This window comes from Rhododendron vialii, chromosome 5a (genome assembly GCF_030253575.1).
Source record: "Rhododendron vialii isolate Sample 1 chromosome 5a, ASM3025357v1".
NCBI lineage: Eukaryota > Viridiplantae > Streptophyta > Magnoliopsida > Ericales > Ericaceae > Rhododendron > Rhododendron vialii.
Window position 1 is genome coordinate 764,537 of NC_080561.1, and position 17,810 is coordinate 782,346.

The window sequence follows — 17,810 nt, forward strand, 5'->3', positions numbered from 1 at the left end:
ATCAAGAACTATTAAACAAGATCCATATTGCATATATTTTGATATCCATATTGAAAGATATAAGTAATTGAAATTGGCACAGATATCAAAAATTGACATCCAATTTGGGACGGAGGGAGTAATATTTTAGGTGATTTTGAAAGCGTTGTATTATAAAACAATTTGAGATATATGAAATAAGATCTATCTTAGATATAAAATTCATTACCAATTTAAAGATATACTCCTTCCGTTCCAAAATGACTGTTCCGTTCGGTCTCCAATACAAATTTTAAATTGTTAATATCTTTTAATCTATAATAAATTTTATGTGCAATATAGATCTTATATGATAAATCTCAATTAGTTCTATTATATAAAAATTTTAAAATCTTTAAAAATATTGTAGATTGAAGATATTAACAATTTAAAATTTGCATTGGAGACCAAACGGGACAATCATTTTGGAATAGAGGGAGTATATCTTTAAATTGGTAATTAATTTTATATCCAATATGTATCTTATTTGATAGATCTCAATTTTAAATTGTTAATATCTTTTAATCTATAATGAATTTTATGTACAATATAAATTTTATATGATAGATCTTAATTAATTCTTTTATACAAAAAATTTAAAATCTTTAAAAACATTGTAGATTGAAAGATATTGACAATTTAAAATTTGCATTGGAGACCGAACGGGACAGTCATTTTGGAATGGAGGGAGTAACTAGTTTTTTTTATTCAGCTAGAATAGAACTGGGACAAATAAATTTGGACGGAGGGAGTATCATTTTACACATTCTCCTCGCAGCCTCGTTCACGCTAATAATTAACTTATGCATCACGATTTTTTAGTTTTGTTCTTATTTAAATTTTGTTAGCGTTTGTTTGTTTTACGTTAAACTTTTATGTAATATGGATTCGTCTCGATGAGAGAAACCGAAAAAATAAAAAATTATGACTTTTACACAAGTATTTTTGAGAAATGTCCAATAAAAAGTCCAAAAACTGATTTTGTAAGTTTTTTTTTTGTGGATATTTTCTAAAATAGTTGTGTAAAAGTCATAATTTGTTACATTCCTCTCGTCGAGATGAACTTATATCACATAAAAGTTTGCCATAAAACCAACAAATGCAAAAAAAAAAAAAAATTTGAAAGTTTCTGTTAATTTAAAAGTTTCAGACAATTTTTTTTGTTGTCTTTATTCAAATATATTTTCGTATTTGTTACTTTTGTGCCAAATTTTACACAAGTATTTTTTTGAAACATTCATTTTTGGGTTTTTTCTTGGATATTTCAAAAAATAATTGTGTAAAAGTCATAATTTTTTACTTTTTTTGGATTCATTTAGTTGAGATGAAACTAATAATGCATAAAAGTTGTGCAAAACTAACAAACAACGAAAAAAATTTGAATAAAGAGAGAGTCAAAAAGTTGTAGTCTACCACTTTTAGGTTAATGAAAACAGGGCCTAAGTCACATAATTCGCGGGCGGGAGTACTGGATGCGGGAAAACGTCTTTGAAACACATTCGAACCTACTAAAAATTTGTAAGAGAGAGGATTGAGCGCATGTGCGCAAGACATTTTCATGGATTATGTGACTAAGCTTATATATAGGCCTATTAAACTTGTAACGATCCGCGCTAGCTAACACGCTTAACCCTTAGCCTATCCGCGTAGGTCAACAGATTAATTAATCTCGAGTTATACAGTAGTTCGTCACAATTCATTATATAGTAGTACTCCCTCCTTCACAAATTATTTGCACGGTCCGCAAAACGAAAACTTCAAAAAATAAAATACTTTTTCCAATCCAAAAGTCAAAAAAATTGCAACATCCCCTTGCATAAAAAGGAGGGTAATTGTGAGATCCCCTTGCATGTCCCACATCCGTAATCCGTAAAGAAAAGGGAAGTTAGTATTCCGTCTGTCTCGCAATTTCTTAAACTCAATCAATTTCTTGGGTTAATCACTCATTCATTTGCGTATTATTAAAAAGGTACGGATTTTTTTTGAAAAAATCTTATTCACGGAGCTTCGTGAATAAAATAAAATTTTATAGAAGTGTATTGCAATTATCCAAAAGCATTTTGAATGAACGATCGTAATTCATTTCCTCCGAAAAAACTTATTTCCCAGCAGATATCTCGCATTATTTTTACTATACATTTGCAGAAGTATGGACCGTATGGTATAGATTAACGTATAGGTGTTGTTCATTTTCCTACTCCAACTTGGCTACTTCTCATATTCTGCGTTTGTTGGCAGAGCTTTTGGTTGTCTCAGACTCTGCCGGTCTGCCCCCATAATTATCCCGCAGTGTCAGTACCACCTCCTCCCTTAAATTATTTCCCCTGTCTTCTTCTCTCAAAATTATTTTTCCATTGGACGTTTTTTTTCACTGCCTCATTTTCCCACTTTTCTTTACTTCTTCTTATAGTACTGCTCCCTGCTTCCCAATTGGGTGTTTAATGGTGGCTACTGTTGCTGTGCTGCTGCTGTCACTTCATTACTCTGTTGGGCACTTAAGCATATACTAACTGAGTACGTTTGTACTGTGCGCTGTTCCGGACATTTTTTACCCTCGTAAACCCATTATACGGTTTGCTATACGTTTGTGTTAAATATGCTGTGTTGAGGAGCTTGTTGGGTGATCAATCAATGGCTGGTTCTTCCTCTGTAGTGCCATCGTTGCCGCCGCCGCGGCCCAAGTCTCCGCCGGAGTACCCGGACTTGTATGGGAAGCGGAGGGAGCTGGCCAAGGTTCAGATGTTGGAGAGGGAGATTAGTTTTCTCGAGGTTCGGTTTTTGAAATCCAACTTTGTTTCTTTTTGGTTAATTTGCTGAGTTTCTTTTGTGGGTTTTATTTTACTTTCTTTATAACCTATGGGATTCGTAGGTGTGGTGGAAAACTAGTACTAGTATCAAAATGGGTTTTTTTTGGTTGCCTCAAGTTAAATGAGTTGATTTCTGTAGAAAATATTTTCCCGGAGGCTCTACTACCACAACCACCACCAATGCCGCCCCCCACCGGTTAGGCGCTAGTACGCTTTCTAACAATCAGGGGAGTCGAGAGTTGAAGGGCCCAAACAGGGGTGGACACAGAATTTGTGCATAGCAAGCCCCCGAACCTCGTTTGTATTTCTACGGTGACCACAAAAGTTGCTAGGTCTAAATTTATTTTACACGCGCGACCAGAAACTCGTTGATACTTGGAATAACAGTTAGTTTTTTCCACACATGTTGTAAGATTTTTTCTCCTCCGAGAGACTTATAGGAGCCAATCTAATTGTTTCGACCAGGGGCCGACACCCTGACAACACTCCAACGGTCTGCCCCTGGTCGAAACAATGGGAGATATTTTTGGAAGAGATTTTTTCAAGTAATAAATCTAGCTACTCGAGTTTTATTGAGCGGTTTTCTACTGGCCCCACAATAGCTACACCCTTGCTAACAATCACTTTCAGGATTGTGACAATCTTTTTTTCTTGCAATCATGTTTTTGCCGAAACAGAGCACAACTTTTGTGATTCGGTTGAGTTTGAATGCATACCCCCATACTTTACCATCTATGAGAAATTGTGTCGAAAAATATTGGAAGGGAAAATAACTGAACACCAAGTAACTAAAAGTTGATAAAATGGAGGATTATCTGAAAAATATTCAGGTGAGCGAAAGCTAGTCTAGTTAGTTGAGGTGCTTGTACGCTGGTCTGAACATTCTGATTCCTGAGTTACCCAAAAAAGGTAAACTTGATAAAAACAACTGATATTGATTATTGAAATCATCCCCTATCCAAATTGGAAAGAAAACTTCAAGTGGAAACCCGTTCGAAAATTGCTATCTGGTTTTCCAAGTACAATGGAAAAGAGTTTATGAATCTATGATGTCAATGTTCGAATATCGTTGCTTGATCTACAAAGTGGGATATCCAACAAGCTCTCTATCACTTTTGTACACAATGTAAAATCATGCAGCCTAATTGCACTCTTGAAACATGACTGACCATCAATGACCACTATCGAGGGCGCAATGGTCATATTTAGCATGCTTGGATGAAGGGGGGAGACACTGGATTTAACTTGCTACACTTGTACTTTAAAACCCTTGACATTGTAAGTACTTCAAGAGTTTCAAAAGAACCTCAGAGCTCTACCCCAACGTATGCTTATCTCCAGATGGTCGCATTATGGTGTGGTTTCCGTTATCCATCGTGTTGATCATGTATACCTCAAGTTTTGAACGATAACTTCGAATGACATGAGTAAGAGAAACAACGATTAAAGGGTCCGATTATGTAAACACAATTGGTCATTCTAAGGTGCTCGACTTTGTATTCTGTGGCCAATTAAACTTCTTCTGAACCATTGGTGATTTGCAGCTATCTAAAAGTCAGCTAGACAATAGATGATCCTCTATTACTCAGATTCAACCATGCAATTTGCGAAAGTTCAGTTTTTTAGAGGAATCTCTCACACTGTGTGGTACTTCATGGTATTTCCCATTTCTCGAATCAATAGTATGAAAGTGTGAGTTAATGGGTGGAATGTGATCACTGGGATAGATCTCCAAAGCTATAGGACAAGTGATACAAGCAAAAGGGTCGGTGATTGGACACGATTAACCTCTTAACTTTACAAGTCGGTTGGATGTTATCTTTCTTCGAGCATCTGATGTTAGGACAACTCTTTTATCTGCTTCAATTTTAGTTCTCTTATTACATGCATGTCAATAGTTGTGAAATGGAAGCTGGAAATTGGATTGTGTTACCACAGCTACAATGTCACATCTAAGATATCTGTGAAATAAGATTTGCTAATATGCTTGAGATTTAGTTATTTATACCTCCTTGTGTAAAGTCGTTACACGAATAGGTATTTTCCGCCATGAAAGTTTAAGCTGCGAAGTATCCCTACCATTCTCCTTTCCCTATTCTTTGTAACGGTGCAAATGTCGTTGATGCTGCAGGGAGAATTAAAATTCGTCGAAAGCCTTCCACCTGCCTCCCGGTGCTGTAAAGAGTATGTGATTGCTCTCGCAATTGTGTCGTATTGTACAGAATGTAGTTACTAAACATCCGTTCTAAAATCTGGCTCTTTTGTTCTAACAAAGCTCTCTCTTAAATTAAGTATCATTTGGAGACATCTACTCAGTTATGTTGCTAAAGCTAAACTTGATTGGACTTGCAATTTACCAGGGTTGCTGATTTCGCGGTGACAAATCCGGATCCTTTTATTCCTACGTAAGAATGTGCTCAACAACCTTTTTTTTTTCTTGGAGTTTAGTTGGAGATTGCTTTTTAACATACTTCTTTGTCTACCAGAAGTCGGAAGATTCGTAGATCTTGTCGATTCTGGAAATGGCTCTGGTATCTTCTCGTCCTTTGCTCATCTTTTCTGCATATATGGAGTACTTATGTTGCCTCATATTTCTTCGAAATTGATGCTGTCTAAAGCATAATGTTTACTGGAACACCATATGAATGGAGGAAGAAGCAAAAGAGAGTTACTGTTCATGTTAAAACATAGTTCAGGCAGTCATGCGATTCTCTAGCAACAAACTTGATGTGCATCGGAATGGATTTCGTTTTTCTTTCTTTCTTCCCTTTTCTTTCGACAAAAGTGATGTATTGCTCTTACAACAAACTTGTTGTGCCATTGCAATTCAGATAGTTATTGTTTACAGAATACGTGTCACTCCAACCAACACTTCACCTATCAATTATTTTCTCATGGTAACCGATAGACTATTGCTAGGTAGCCTTTCTGATATGTTGTCTCTACGTGCAATTGGCCAAGGAGGAGTATTACTTTGAAATGACAGAAGCTTGAAATGGAAATATCTGTATATTGTTAGATGCACTCGTGCAAGGGAAATTAAATTATCTTCTCTCAGTCTCAGTCGTGCATACAATTTTGTTTAACAAGTAATGTACCCTTTTTTGTGCAGTGGAGCACCCTGTTTTAACTTCTCATGGATGTGCTGTTTTGGGTGCATCCCTCATCTTGAAATGCCAAGCTGCTGCTGCAATTGCAGCTTACGGAACTGTCATCCATGCACTCATTGTTCAATGCCAAAATGTCGGTGTTGCTCCTGGCCTCGCTCGCGATGCTTTGACAAGATCTCGTGCTGCAGCAGTAAGTGTTGCACTCCCCGGTGTCTTTCGTGCCCAGATTGCTATTGTAGATGTAGTTGCTCTTGTCCTAAATGCCCAAAGCTAAACCTTTGTTGCTGTTGTACAAAAAGCTGTTGCTACCTCCCCTGTCTATGTTGCTAGGATTTAATGAAATAGTCCAATGGTATCTTTCTTCCTATTCAAGGTACCATTCTATTTGTTATGAAATTGCTGGTGTGTGGTCCTTATGTTGCATCATTGAACCAAGCCAATACTACAGAATTGACCGTTGCATGTTTTTCAAAACAATTATCTGTTGTCATCTTGAGATGGAATCGATAATGAATACAAGGAGATTGACTTCTACACTCCCCATTTCTGCACCTACACTTCTTTTTTTGTCCTTATTCATGTGAATTTACCTTTTTACCCTTTCATAAGTTCACTTTTTTACACATTAAGGGGCAATAGAGTAAATTCACATCAAATAAAGACAAAAAAAGGAGTGTGTGTGGTAAAAAGGGGAGTGTAGAAGTCAATTTCCATAAAGAATTTAGACAGGTAAATAAATCTCATTGGCTGACCATAAGACCACAATTTTGGAACATTGACTCATATGTGGGATAAATCGACTCTTTTAAATTGACGTTAAGCAAATTACAACTCAGGAAATACCCAAGAATTTGGACAACCTAAGCTTTCACAGTCCGAAAATTTTCAGAATCAGCAGTAGCTGATCTTGTTTATCCAGTTCGGTGCTCCCCAGACACAATTGTTTTGGATGAATTTGGTCGTGGAACTGCAATTCTGGTTCATACAATATAAAAGATATAAGGTAAAGGATATCCTCTTCTTTTGTTCATCTTGTTAGAATGTAAAGATGATTGAAGCAAGCAAATATTTTTCATCCTCGGCAGTTGGGATCAAAACAAAACAAAGCAATAAGAAGTGGAAGCATTTAATCCCCAAGAAAGCAATAGGAAATCAGGCACATTATTTGTCTTTCCTGCCGAAAACCACATTCGATTTCCATTGCAAAAACACAAACTGCAAAGTTATCCAACATGATGTGCCTAATTCTAATACATTAGGTATTGCTTGGCACACCGAATTTGGATTTCAGGAGGAACTTCTTTCTCTCCCTTTCTGTTTTCATCTCTAACTCTTCAGAGCTATTTTCAGCTTGTATTTGCTACATTGGCACTAGAGAAAAACTACACAAACCAATCAAACAAGACCCAAAATTCTTTCAGTCTCACAAAGCATAATTTCTCAATCTCAAAGCTGTGTCCAAGCATAAGCTATTGGGCTCCTCACTTGGTTTTCAGAGTTGCTCCACACCAGTGAACCAAATGAATTAGGATCTGGTACTGCACCCTTCTTAGACACGAAAGTAACTGTATACCGCAGCTTGTCTCCTACATTCTTGAAAACAAGTCTAGACGGCTTCACGGTCACAGAAACTGACGGTGGCCCATCGACCGCCACATCATATATAGATCCTGCAGTTCCCACATTTGTCAACTCTCTAGTGTATCGCACAACTCTTTTTTTGCCAAACAAGACTGAGAATGATGGGTAGTTGAGTTGGCCAGGGTCCGCGAATTTCTTCACACACGTGATATTTGGGTGCTTGACAATGGTTTGTACATGCTCAACGGTGTAGTCCAAGGAGCATAAGAAGGCTATATATTCATCAGTTGAGATATCATAAACAAGGCCCGGAGAAAGTGCCTTGTGCGGGTCGACATGGCCAGACCCATGGGCATATGGGGTGGAGAAGGCGCCCTCTGCAGCATCACGCAGCGGGGATTTTGTGTTGTCGCGAACATAGGCAGTTGTCATGAGTGCCGATTTGATTGCGCTCGGGCTCCAGTCTGGATGTGCTGCTTTGAGCAATGCTGCTAGTCCACTTATGTGCGGGCATGACATGGATGTACCTATAACATTTAATTGCCAAAGAAAATCAAAATTGGGACACGCAAATTAACTACATAGGCTAAAGCAGGTTATCCAACAACAACAAAAAAAAGAAGAGTGAAGAAAATAAACGCAAGTAGTGAGCCTCTGTGAAATAGGTATTTGCCTCATGGGGCATAGGTGTTTGTTGGAGTAGAGATTAGGTTCAAGCCCTCATAGTGAGTTTTTCTGCCAAGCCCACATTGACTTTCTGGGACAAACTTCTAGCAATACTGGTTCCACAAGTATGGGAGTGCAGAAGAGAAGGCAATTATCCATCACAGACAAAGGATCAACTTGTGTCACTTTCACTAACTAGTTTCTGTTAAAAAGTCATTATTCACTTCTCTAAAAATCATATTACTTGAACATTTTTGAGACCCTTATGGGTGGTGGGTCATGCCCACTGGAAGGGGCATAATCCCAACATGTGAGTGTTTTGATCAACTACATATGGTCCAAGGCTAAAAGGGTATTGTAGGACCACAGCCCACAGCATGCTCTAAAGGCCTCATTTTTTGGCAGCCAAACATATACTGACTAGTGACTTGTCCATTATCTCCAGCCTAATTATGATGCATTGTGATGGCAAACCACTAGGGTAGGTAGCCCCACCAGCTCTATGTATGCTTCAATTCCCTGAAGTCAGGGTAAGAGTTTGTGAATTCAAACATATATTAATAATCAAAACAAATTTTCAAGAGAACTTTTCAAAATGTTGTTTTCTATAACAAAACTCTCTAGGAAAAAATAACAGCTAACCTTTCGAAGTAAAACATTGACCAGCATCTAATTTGTGACTGAGTTAGATATTTGATCATTTTCGCCGTTGAAAAAAAAGAAAGATAATTGAACATTTTTTGACTAAAAGTTAGTAGAGAAAAGCTAAGAATCAACTCGCTTTAATGCAAACCTAACCTCTTTTTGCTTTTAGCATGTGCTTTACAATCTTAGAATGCCAGCTCAATCACCATTCAAGCCCACCACCAGAACTGAATAATTACACCACCTATCAAACTAATTATCTCAAGCTTAGCTAACCTTACACGACCTTTAATTATTCAAGACCTACTTCGAACCGAATTAACAAGCAAAATGCTACACTTGGACTCTCCACAATGCGAACAGTTATAACCATGTTAACTACATTGGCCGATGTTTAACAGCTAAAAAAAGGTCAGCTATGCACAAGAATGAATGAAAGTTGGTGGTGGTAGCAGCACTGCTATGGAGCCAGAATTGCGACCAAGAAATCACCTCGAAAACCAAACTAAACATGGTGATTCACTTGGACTCGTGACCTCGCACAATAAATCTTGGCATTTCATTTTGCATTTGGTTCGTGGAGAATATTTTTGTCCCAACTATTCACAGTACTGTTTCCCGGGCTGGGCCTTGCTTCAATCATGCACGTAAAATTTTCATGTCCCGAACCCGCAACACAACATAGGGATCAGATTTGCAAGTCAAACTTTTCTAAGTATTTGTATGACTAGAATGGGAGAGGCTTATGATCAAGACTCAAGAGACCCTAATTTGTACTCTTTTGTCCATCAAATGGCGCGTTTGGTTCCCCATTTGCTTAAGGTCTATTGCTTCAGCAAATAAGCAAGTGTAGCCAAACTATCTATCTCACTATGAACTCCTACCTATATTGCTCACTATTTAGTAACTGGTAAGATCCCACTAATCAATAGTAGTTACTACCTCCCTCCCATTTGTCTACTTTTTGAATTTAACGTCTCAAAATATTTGTTCAATTCTAAATAGACTTTAAAAGTTTCAATTAATGGGCTCTTTTGACAAATTATGCATAAAACAATGCGCACTCTCATTTAATGTCAAAAAAAGTGAGGGGCATAATAGAAAATTCAAAACTTTAGTAGTAATCATGTTGCCACTAAAAAGTTGAAATTCCAAAATTAGACAAACAAATTTGTACGGATCGAGTATCAACAGGTCCTAAGTTAAGGAGTTCAATTTTGTTCACCCTACTTGAAAGAGGGTGAACATTGTCCTCTTTCATTGGTTGAAATGGTATGGACGCTGTCACAATATGATGTCATGCTTACTATACAATACACTTTTGAGTAAGCATGACATCACTTCGTAGTGGGGTTCACATCATTTCAACCAATAGAAAAGAATACAATGTTCACCCTCTTAAGTGGAGGGTGAACAAAACTCAACTCTAAGTGAAGTACTCCAAAAATCAGCACAATGAATTGGGATGACATCCCAATTGTATCATCTGGACATCCACTTAGGAGTATCAAGTTCACAAAACAAACAGCCAAACATGACGTCAGAAATTCTAGCCGTTTGATTTGCTTACCGGACATGATGTTGAACTGAGTCTTCCTCGTATCCTGGTCCAAACCAGTGGGCCCAACAGCCTCCGACCAACCAGCCAAGATGTTAACCCCCGGCCCAATCACATCCGGCTTCAACACCTGCTGCGTCACCATATTCGGCCCCCTCGAGCTAAACGCCGCCACCACCGGCGACGGCCTCACATTCAACACCGTCCCACCGAAACTCAGCACCGCCGTCGCCCCGTCCTTCCTCACGTAGTCCCTTATCAAGTCCCCCACCTTCCTCCCCACCGCAACCGCCGGCAACAAGTGGCTGTCCGCCACCAGCTCCTCCCCGCTCGCCGCCGTGTTCGCCAGGATCATCCCCACCCCGCCCGCGTCCCTCACCACCAAACCCTTCTCCACCCGCGCGTTGATCCCCCTGTCACACAACACCAACTTCCCACGCACCACGTCCGGTTCGAGCGAACCGCGCAAACACAGATTACTCGAACTGTTCTTCCCCGTACTGTAAACCAAACCAACCGGTTTCTTCCCCATTCCCTTCCCGCTGTACAACGACACCCCGGTGAACCGCTTGCCGTCCCCCATCACGGCATAAGCCGGAAAATCCCGGTCTATCGTTCCGGCCCCGACCGTCATTATCCAAGGCGCCACGTTGGCAAGCGAGCCTTTCCCGGGCCCACTGTTTCCGGCCGAGCAAGAGACGAAAATGCCCTTCTCCGTCGCCGTAAACGCACCGATCGCAATCGTATCCCTATAATACGGAGCAGAACCGCCACCGAGAGAGAGCGATAAGACATCGACGCCGTCAAGGATGGCCCGATCCATCCCGGCCAGGATATCCGACCCGAAACACCCGGTTTTCCAGCAGACCTTGTAGGTAGCCAAGCGGGCGTTGATTGCCATCCCACGCGCCGTTCCGCTCGCGTAACCTAGTAAACTCGCGTTGGCGACGTGGGCCCCGGCGGCCGTGCTGGACGTGTGGGTCCCGTGGCCGTCGTAGTCACGTGGCGAATCGATCTCTTGTTTTTCTTTCGGGTCGGACCCTGAGGCCATGTGGTAGCCCCTCGAAAACCTCCGAGCGCCGATGAGTTTCTTGTTACAGAGGGTGGGTTTGAAGTCCGGGCCGGACTCGCACTCGCCTTTCCACTTGGCGGGCAAGTCGGGCATGCCCGAGTCGTCGAAGCTCTTGGACTCGGGCCAGACTCCGGTGTCGAGAACACCGACGACGACGTCCTGGGAGGCCTGGTTGAGTTGCAATGGCGTGTGGCCTGCCCAGAGGCCCAGTTGAGGGTCGAGGCCGAGGAATTCGGGGGTTCGGGTGGTGTGGAGGGAGTAAAGGGTGTCTTGGTAGACGCCGAGGACGGAGTAGGAGCGGCGGAGGGATTCGGCTTGGGACGGGGTGAGGGAGGCCGCGAAGCCGTGGTAGGCGGTGGTGTAGGTGTAGAGGAGTAGAGAATCGGAGTCGGAGTCGGAGTCAGAGGAGGTGGTGGTGAGGGAGTTGAGCGTGGCGGAGTACCAGTGGTGGTGGGTGGGGAAAGAGGAGGGTTTGAGGTTGTGGTTCATGTGGACAATGTAGGTGGTTTGTTTGGCGGCGAGGCAGGGGAGGAGGAGAGAGAGGAAGGAGAGCCAGATTACCGACTCCATGACTAGAGAGAGAGAGAGAGAGAGTGGGGAGTTTTGATACTGGTCGGAGTGGGAAGTGTGTATTTTATCTACACTGTGGATTTTTGTATCGAGAGAAAGAAATGTGAACTGTCAGAGAAGATGGGGAAGGACTCGTGTCGGGTATATATGGGAAGTAGATTACAGAAAGGCCTTGTCGTTTAGTTTTATTACTTTAAATGCCACCACCGGTTAGAATATTCAAATATCCGTTTGTTTATTTCAATGTAAAATATTTTTTCAGAAAATAAATTTTAAATTTTTATGTTTTGAGTGTTTGATTGACACTTGAAAAATATTTATAGAAATCGTCAAAATAGTGTGTATAGAGAGAGAGAGGGCTTAAATGATAGAATGATATGAGAATATTAGAATTAAACGTGGTTCAAAACTGACAATCGAAGAAACTGAGTAGTGAGAATTGCAGTAGAAGACAATGGATTCATTTCGAAAAATAACTTACGAAAGCTTTAGGAAAATAATATTAGCACTCCAAAAATTGATGGAGGCACTCCAAAAAACAAAGATTAGTGACTTTGGAATTACACTGATTTTGGAGTGTCTGTATCATTTTTTGGAGTGCCAATATCATTTTCCAAAATTTAAGGATAAGTCATTTTCATCCAATTAATGAAAAATATTTTACATCCTCATTTTTTACACAATTAAACACCGAAAAATAGGTAAAATATTTTACCGAAGAACATTTTACGCCCAAACAAACAGAGCCTTAGAATATTCAAATTTTGTTCATCTAATATGGGAATCGAACACAGACAACGCTTTATTGAGTTAAGTTTCGAATAGTTTTCAAATGACTCAGTTCATTTGTAGCTCTAACTGTCCTACCATTGAGTATATATAATATGCTCTTAAAATACTACTCCAATTGTGGCTCGGCTGTAAGTCTGTTCCTCAGTTATTAAAAAAAAAAATACAACTCCAAAACAGAGAAAAATGTTTTTCATACTTTCTTTGGTTAAGTGACACGCTCTTTTTCTTGCCTTTATTGAGTTATATATTGTAGGCAAATAAAAGAAGAATATCCATCTTGTTTTTTTTTTTTTTTTGACATGGATCCATCTTGTTTTACAAACGCTAAAAAACACAAGTATCTTAATTATATCAAACTAGACACAGGCTGCAATCATTTTTAATTTTATGCCCAACTGATAGTTCCATTGAGGCCATTAAGGGAACAAATAGGTAAAAATATTCACATGAAAAACTTTTGCTTTTGGTTAGGATGGGATCTCGTGACTCTTATGTAGTGCAAGGGTAGCGAACTAAACTAGTCTCAGGTGAGAAAAAGATACCGATAAATTACTTTTTTTCAGCACATAATGAACTTCGTATATTTAGCCCAAAAATAGTTGTTGATAGGCACGAAGTAAATGCTTTTACAGCTCATTATCTTGAATTTTACACCACATTGACGAATTAAGTGCATTCACACCTATTGAAGGAACCATTGTAAGAAAATTCATAGCAAACTAACCATTTCCCAATGTCCAAAACGAAAGAATCTGTGATAGAGGATAGGGATTTCAGATTTCGAAAGGAGAAAGGGGGCATGCAGTGATACATCTAATATTTCGAGATAGCAAAGGGGTAGATACTGTCAAGCAAATCTAAATTTTCTTTGCTTGGAGCTTTTTGATACGTGTGAAATTCGCGCAGTACCAAAAGGAGAAAATTTGAAGGAAAATAAGACTATTTATTTTGTACATTTTCTTAGAAAAGAGGTAACCGTTATACATACGCATCGAAAATAAGTTTTACCAAAAAAAAAAAACTATTTTTTTCTCCTTTTTTTTTTCGCTTGCTACTTTAATTTTACATTTCTAAACCACTGTATTTTTGTCATCTCGTCCAAAACTTCATATTATGAATAAATATTGAATATTTTTCTAAAGGTAGAATGAGAAAACTAAATTTATTTCTGTTGCAAAAGTTTGCACCAAAATGGTTCCAGTCAATTGTCTAAAGTGGGTTAGGTTTACAAACCCACGCATTCATCACACTATGTAAATGCAAACCAATTAACCACAAAACTCTCTTGTCACATGCCATCTTCTCACCTTAATCTAGTGGGTCAAGCTCCAAGACACACCCTTTTGGGTACATGATATATATGTACCCATAATACATGCATAACATTCGCGACAAAGAGACGTAACAGTTTACCACAAAAAAGCATGATATTTTGAACCGAAAAGAGTCACAATATTTTAACCCAATAAGCGTAACATCTATAAAGGTGCAACTATATAACGACCATATAAAAAGACATAATATTCACCAAAACAAGGCGTAACATTTCACCAAAGGAATTGTAACATTCACGGGGTCACTAAACATAGACATAACCCAAAGGTAGGGGTGCGTATTAATATTAAGGGAAAGACTACAATTCACATCCTTTATTTGGGTGTATATAATATGCACCCCCGAAATGTTATGAATTATAGAGAAAATATTACGAATCGCATTGCTAAAAAGTTATAAATCGTACAAAGGTTACGAAATATACTAAAATGTTATGAATTATAATGAAAATGTTACGAATTTTACTGCTGAAAGGTTATGAATTTTAGAACAAAAGTTACGAAACACAATAAAATGTTATGCATGAAACATAAAATATGTGCATATGGTACATCTTTTTAAAGGGTGTGTATTGTAGACTTTCCCAATATTAGCATTTTCCTAATCTAGTGTGTGCAAACATATTACGTGGAAGAAGTTTAGTGAGAGCATTAAATGTGATTCCGAGTGATCATGATTTCATTTACGACAAATTACAGTTGCGATGAAATTTCTAACATCATAATTAATGGTGGAATCATTTTATCAAGTTAATTAAGCAAATCATCTCACACCAACAACCATGCTAAATTCAAACTACAACTAATTTTAGAAGAAGAAGAAGGAGGAGGAGGAAAATGCGGGGTTAATTCTATTAAATTTTCTTATGAAATACGTATAATGTTCATGGTTAATCCAAGTAGTTAAGGGAGATTACCTTATGTATCAAATTCCTAGTAGCTAGATTAGAATTCTCGATTCAATCATATCCTTGCATCCGTACTTATAATTGCAAATCGCAGCCATTAGTCACAAGCGACTCGGGTATATGATGCTGGGTTCGGAAATTTTCACCGATTGATTTAATGTAATTGTAAATATTAGTATGGTATCAATAAATGAAAAAATAGATCAGAGTGATATGGCGATTTAATTTTTAAAAAATTTAAGTGACGGTGGAGAGGAAAGAGTTGTGGGTTGGTATGAACAATTTGACAAAAAAAAAAACTTAGGAAATTGATTTTGGCACTTTATTTTTTTTGTATTTTTTATTTGAAATTACAATAATACCTATTAAAGTAGATGAACACTAGCAAAATAAAGGATAATTTAATAATTTTATATACGATAAAGAAGAAAAATAGAGTGCCAAAATTACTTTTCAAAAACTTAAATTGCAGTGCAAAATTTTTAGTGAAAAGAGGGCCTAAGCTCCATAGAAAATGCCGGAATTTTGTAAGACATTTGTTTTTGTTCTTTTTGCGGAAATTAATTATTTTAAGACGAGGGAAAAACACAAGGAGGAACATATGTGGCATGGTCATGTATTCCGTCACAGAACTAAAAACTGAAGGCATTTTGGAGACTAAAAGTGCTAAATATACAACAATTCAAATACAACAATATTAAACACAATTTTTTACATACATGTAGAATTCACGCGCACTTGTATATACCGCAAGAAATTGTGTTTGCATTATTTTGTACTTTTTGTTCGGGAGCAAAAGTGGAGACCCCCGAGCAGCGGTGTGGGGAGTCGTGCAAAGTGGAGTAGTTAAATGGGCATACCGTAATATTTGTCTTGTCTTTTTATTACTCTCGTGTGTGTGTGGGGAAGCTTAAGGTAAAAAAGTCCAATGCATTTTACGGAACGGAAATGGTAACGGCTAGATTTTTTAAGCAAACAGTCGCGGAGTACGAACTACTAGTATATGCATAATCATTGGTACCATGGCGGCGGCGCGTGGTTTTCACCCGCCTATTCTCTAGTGGCAGTTTGATTTCGGTGCATAAATTCAGACATCGGCCACCACCAGTGTTTTCCCGGCCATCCGGTTCCGCTACAGGTGTCCGTTTGGTTCTACTCAAAATTCACACCCGAACTAATTGTAGGAGAAATATTATTACCATGTTTTCTAAATTTTAGTATTACTTATGATTTTAGTTTAGTATTCCCTTCGCCCAAAATGATAATCTGATTTACAAGACGGGGTTCAAAAAATTTGAGTTCTTTAAATTAATGAAAAAGTTTGGATTTTTTCTTCAAAAAAATCTATTATTTTGAAGTCCTCATTTTGTGAACCGGAGTATCACTTTGGGACGGAGGGAGTATAAATTATTATTTATTTCGCCTAGATAATCTTGGTTTTTCTTGTTAAGAATATTTTTCTAATTTGTTTTTGTTTCTTAGTCACCAACTACCGTTACGTATAAATGTATGTTAGAGCTATATTTTGAGCACAACAATGAAAATTAGGTCCTTGTCTTTTCGATTTTTTTTTAACACGACCAACTACCGATATGTATCACTTTAAGTTCAATTTTTTGACCTCTTCATGGCTGCTGCCCACAGAAATTTTTTTGATACCGGGTAGGTACCATGTGGCTGTGCCCAAGCAGCCCATCTGAGCAGTCCAAAAGTGTATCTTAGGAAATTGATTTTGGCATTTTATTTTTTGTATTTTTTATTTGAAATTACAATAGTACCCATTAAAGTAGATGAACACTAGCAAAATAAAGGATAATTTAATAATTTTATATACGATAAAGAAGAAAAATAGAGTGCCAAAATTACTTTTCAAAAACTTAAATTGCAGTGCAAAATTGTTAGTGAAAACAGGACCTAAACTCCATAGAAAATGCCGGAATTTTGTAAGACATTTGTTTTTTCTCTTTTGGCGGAAATTAATTATTTTAAGACGTGGGAAAAACACAATGAGGAACATGCAGAAGGGGGCTGACTGGTGGCATGGTCATGCATTCCGTCACAGAACTAAAAACTGAAGGCATTTTGGAGACTAAAAGTGCCTACATATATATACAATAATTTAAACACAATATCAAATATAATTTCTTATACACATGTGGGGTTCACATGCATTAATATATACAGTAAGAAATTGTGTTAGAATTGTTGTGTAGCATTTTTGTTTGGGGAACAAAAGTGGAGACCCCCAACCCCAAGCAGTGGTGTGGGGAATCGTGCAAAGTGGGAGTAGTTAAATGGGCATACCGTAATAAGGCCCGTTTCGGAATATAAAATAAGTACTTATTTTTTAAAAAGGTAATTTCAAGCTCAAAAATAATAAATCTTGTTCGTTTGGTAACTTTTGGTATTTTAGTTTTGGTAGCGGGTGGAAAGAGAAATAGGGTAATGATTGGAGAGAGGGGTAATGATTGGAGAGAGATAGAGAGAGAAATGAAATTAATAATTGGAGAAATAATGTAATGATTGAGGAAAGATATAAGGTAATGATTGGAAAACAAAGTTAAAACAAAGTAAATATGTTAAACGAACAAAGCCATGCAAATAATTTTTTTATCAATATGGATTTTGTTTAATAGATCTCATCAAGATTTTTAATACGGTGCAAAAAAAAAATTTCATTTACATTATTTTTGAATTTGAAAATGTGAAATAAGCTGCTTATTTTTTAAGAAAATTTCTGGAACGGAGC

General features: G+C 38.0%; 2 protein-coding genes across 4 annotated transcripts; one reads left to right on the forward strand and one right to left on the reverse strand.

Annotated features, from left to right (window-relative positions):
* The first annotated feature begins 2,240 nt into the window (after positions 1–2,240).
* LOC131325322 (guanine nucleotide-binding protein subunit gamma 3-like) lies at positions 2,241–6,347 on the forward strand. Of its 3 annotated transcripts, XM_058357513.1 has the most exons (6): positions 2,293–2,309; positions 2,429–2,787; positions 4,957–5,009; positions 5,186–5,230; positions 5,312–5,356; positions 5,938–6,347. In XM_058357513.1, the coding sequence occupies exons 2-6, from the start codon at positions 2,650–2,652 to the stop codon at positions 6,263–6,265; spliced, it is 609 nt and encodes a 202-aa protein (XP_058213496.1). In that variant the 5' UTR covers positions 2,293–2,309; positions 2,429–2,649; the 3' UTR covers positions 6,266–6,347. The 3 variants fall into 3 exon arrangements, with proteins under 3 accessions (XP_058213497.1, XP_058213495.1, XP_058213496.1); XM_058357514.1 differs by having other exon boundaries at positions 2,241–2,787; positions 5,315–5,356; XM_058357512.1 differs by having other exon boundaries at positions 2,243–2,787.
* A 713-nt stretch (positions 6,348–7,060) lies between these two features.
* On the reverse strand, positions 7,061–12,145 carry LOC131325323 (subtilisin-like protease SBT1.8). The gene is made up of 2 exons (XM_058357515.1): positions 10,398–12,145; positions 7,061–8,043 (listed from the first exon to the last, which is right to left on the reverse strand). The coding sequence occupies exons 1-2, from the start codon at positions 12,025–12,027 to the stop codon at positions 7,382–7,384; spliced, it is 2,292 nt and encodes a 763-aa protein (XP_058213498.1). The 5' UTR covers positions 12,028–12,145; the 3' UTR covers positions 7,061–7,381.
* Positions 12,146–17,810: the final 5,665 nt, after the last annotated feature.

Excerpts from the sequence above, each read along its gene's own strand:
- LOC131325323 (XM_058357515.1), bottom strand. The coding sequence starts at position 12,027 with ATGGAGTCGGTAATCTGGCTCTCCTTCCTCTCTCTCCTCCTCCCCTGC. Across the intron at positions 8,044-10,397 it reads TCAGTTCAACATCATGTCCG|GTACATCCATGTCATGCCCG; the intron begins GTAAGCAAATCA and ends TAAATGTTATAG.
- LOC131325322 (XM_058357512.1), top strand. The coding sequence starts at position 2,650 with ATGGCTGGTTCTTCCTCTGTAGTGCCATCGTTGCCGCCGCCGCGGCCC. Across the intron at positions 2,788-4,956 it reads GGGAGATTAGTTTTCTCGAG|GGAGAATTAAAATTCGTCGA; the intron begins GTTCGGTTTTTG and ends TTGATGCTGCAG. Across the intron at positions 5,010-5,185 it reads GCCTCCCGGTGCTGTAAAGA|GGTTGCTGATTTCGCGGTGA; the intron begins GTATGTGATTGC and ends GCAATTTACCAG.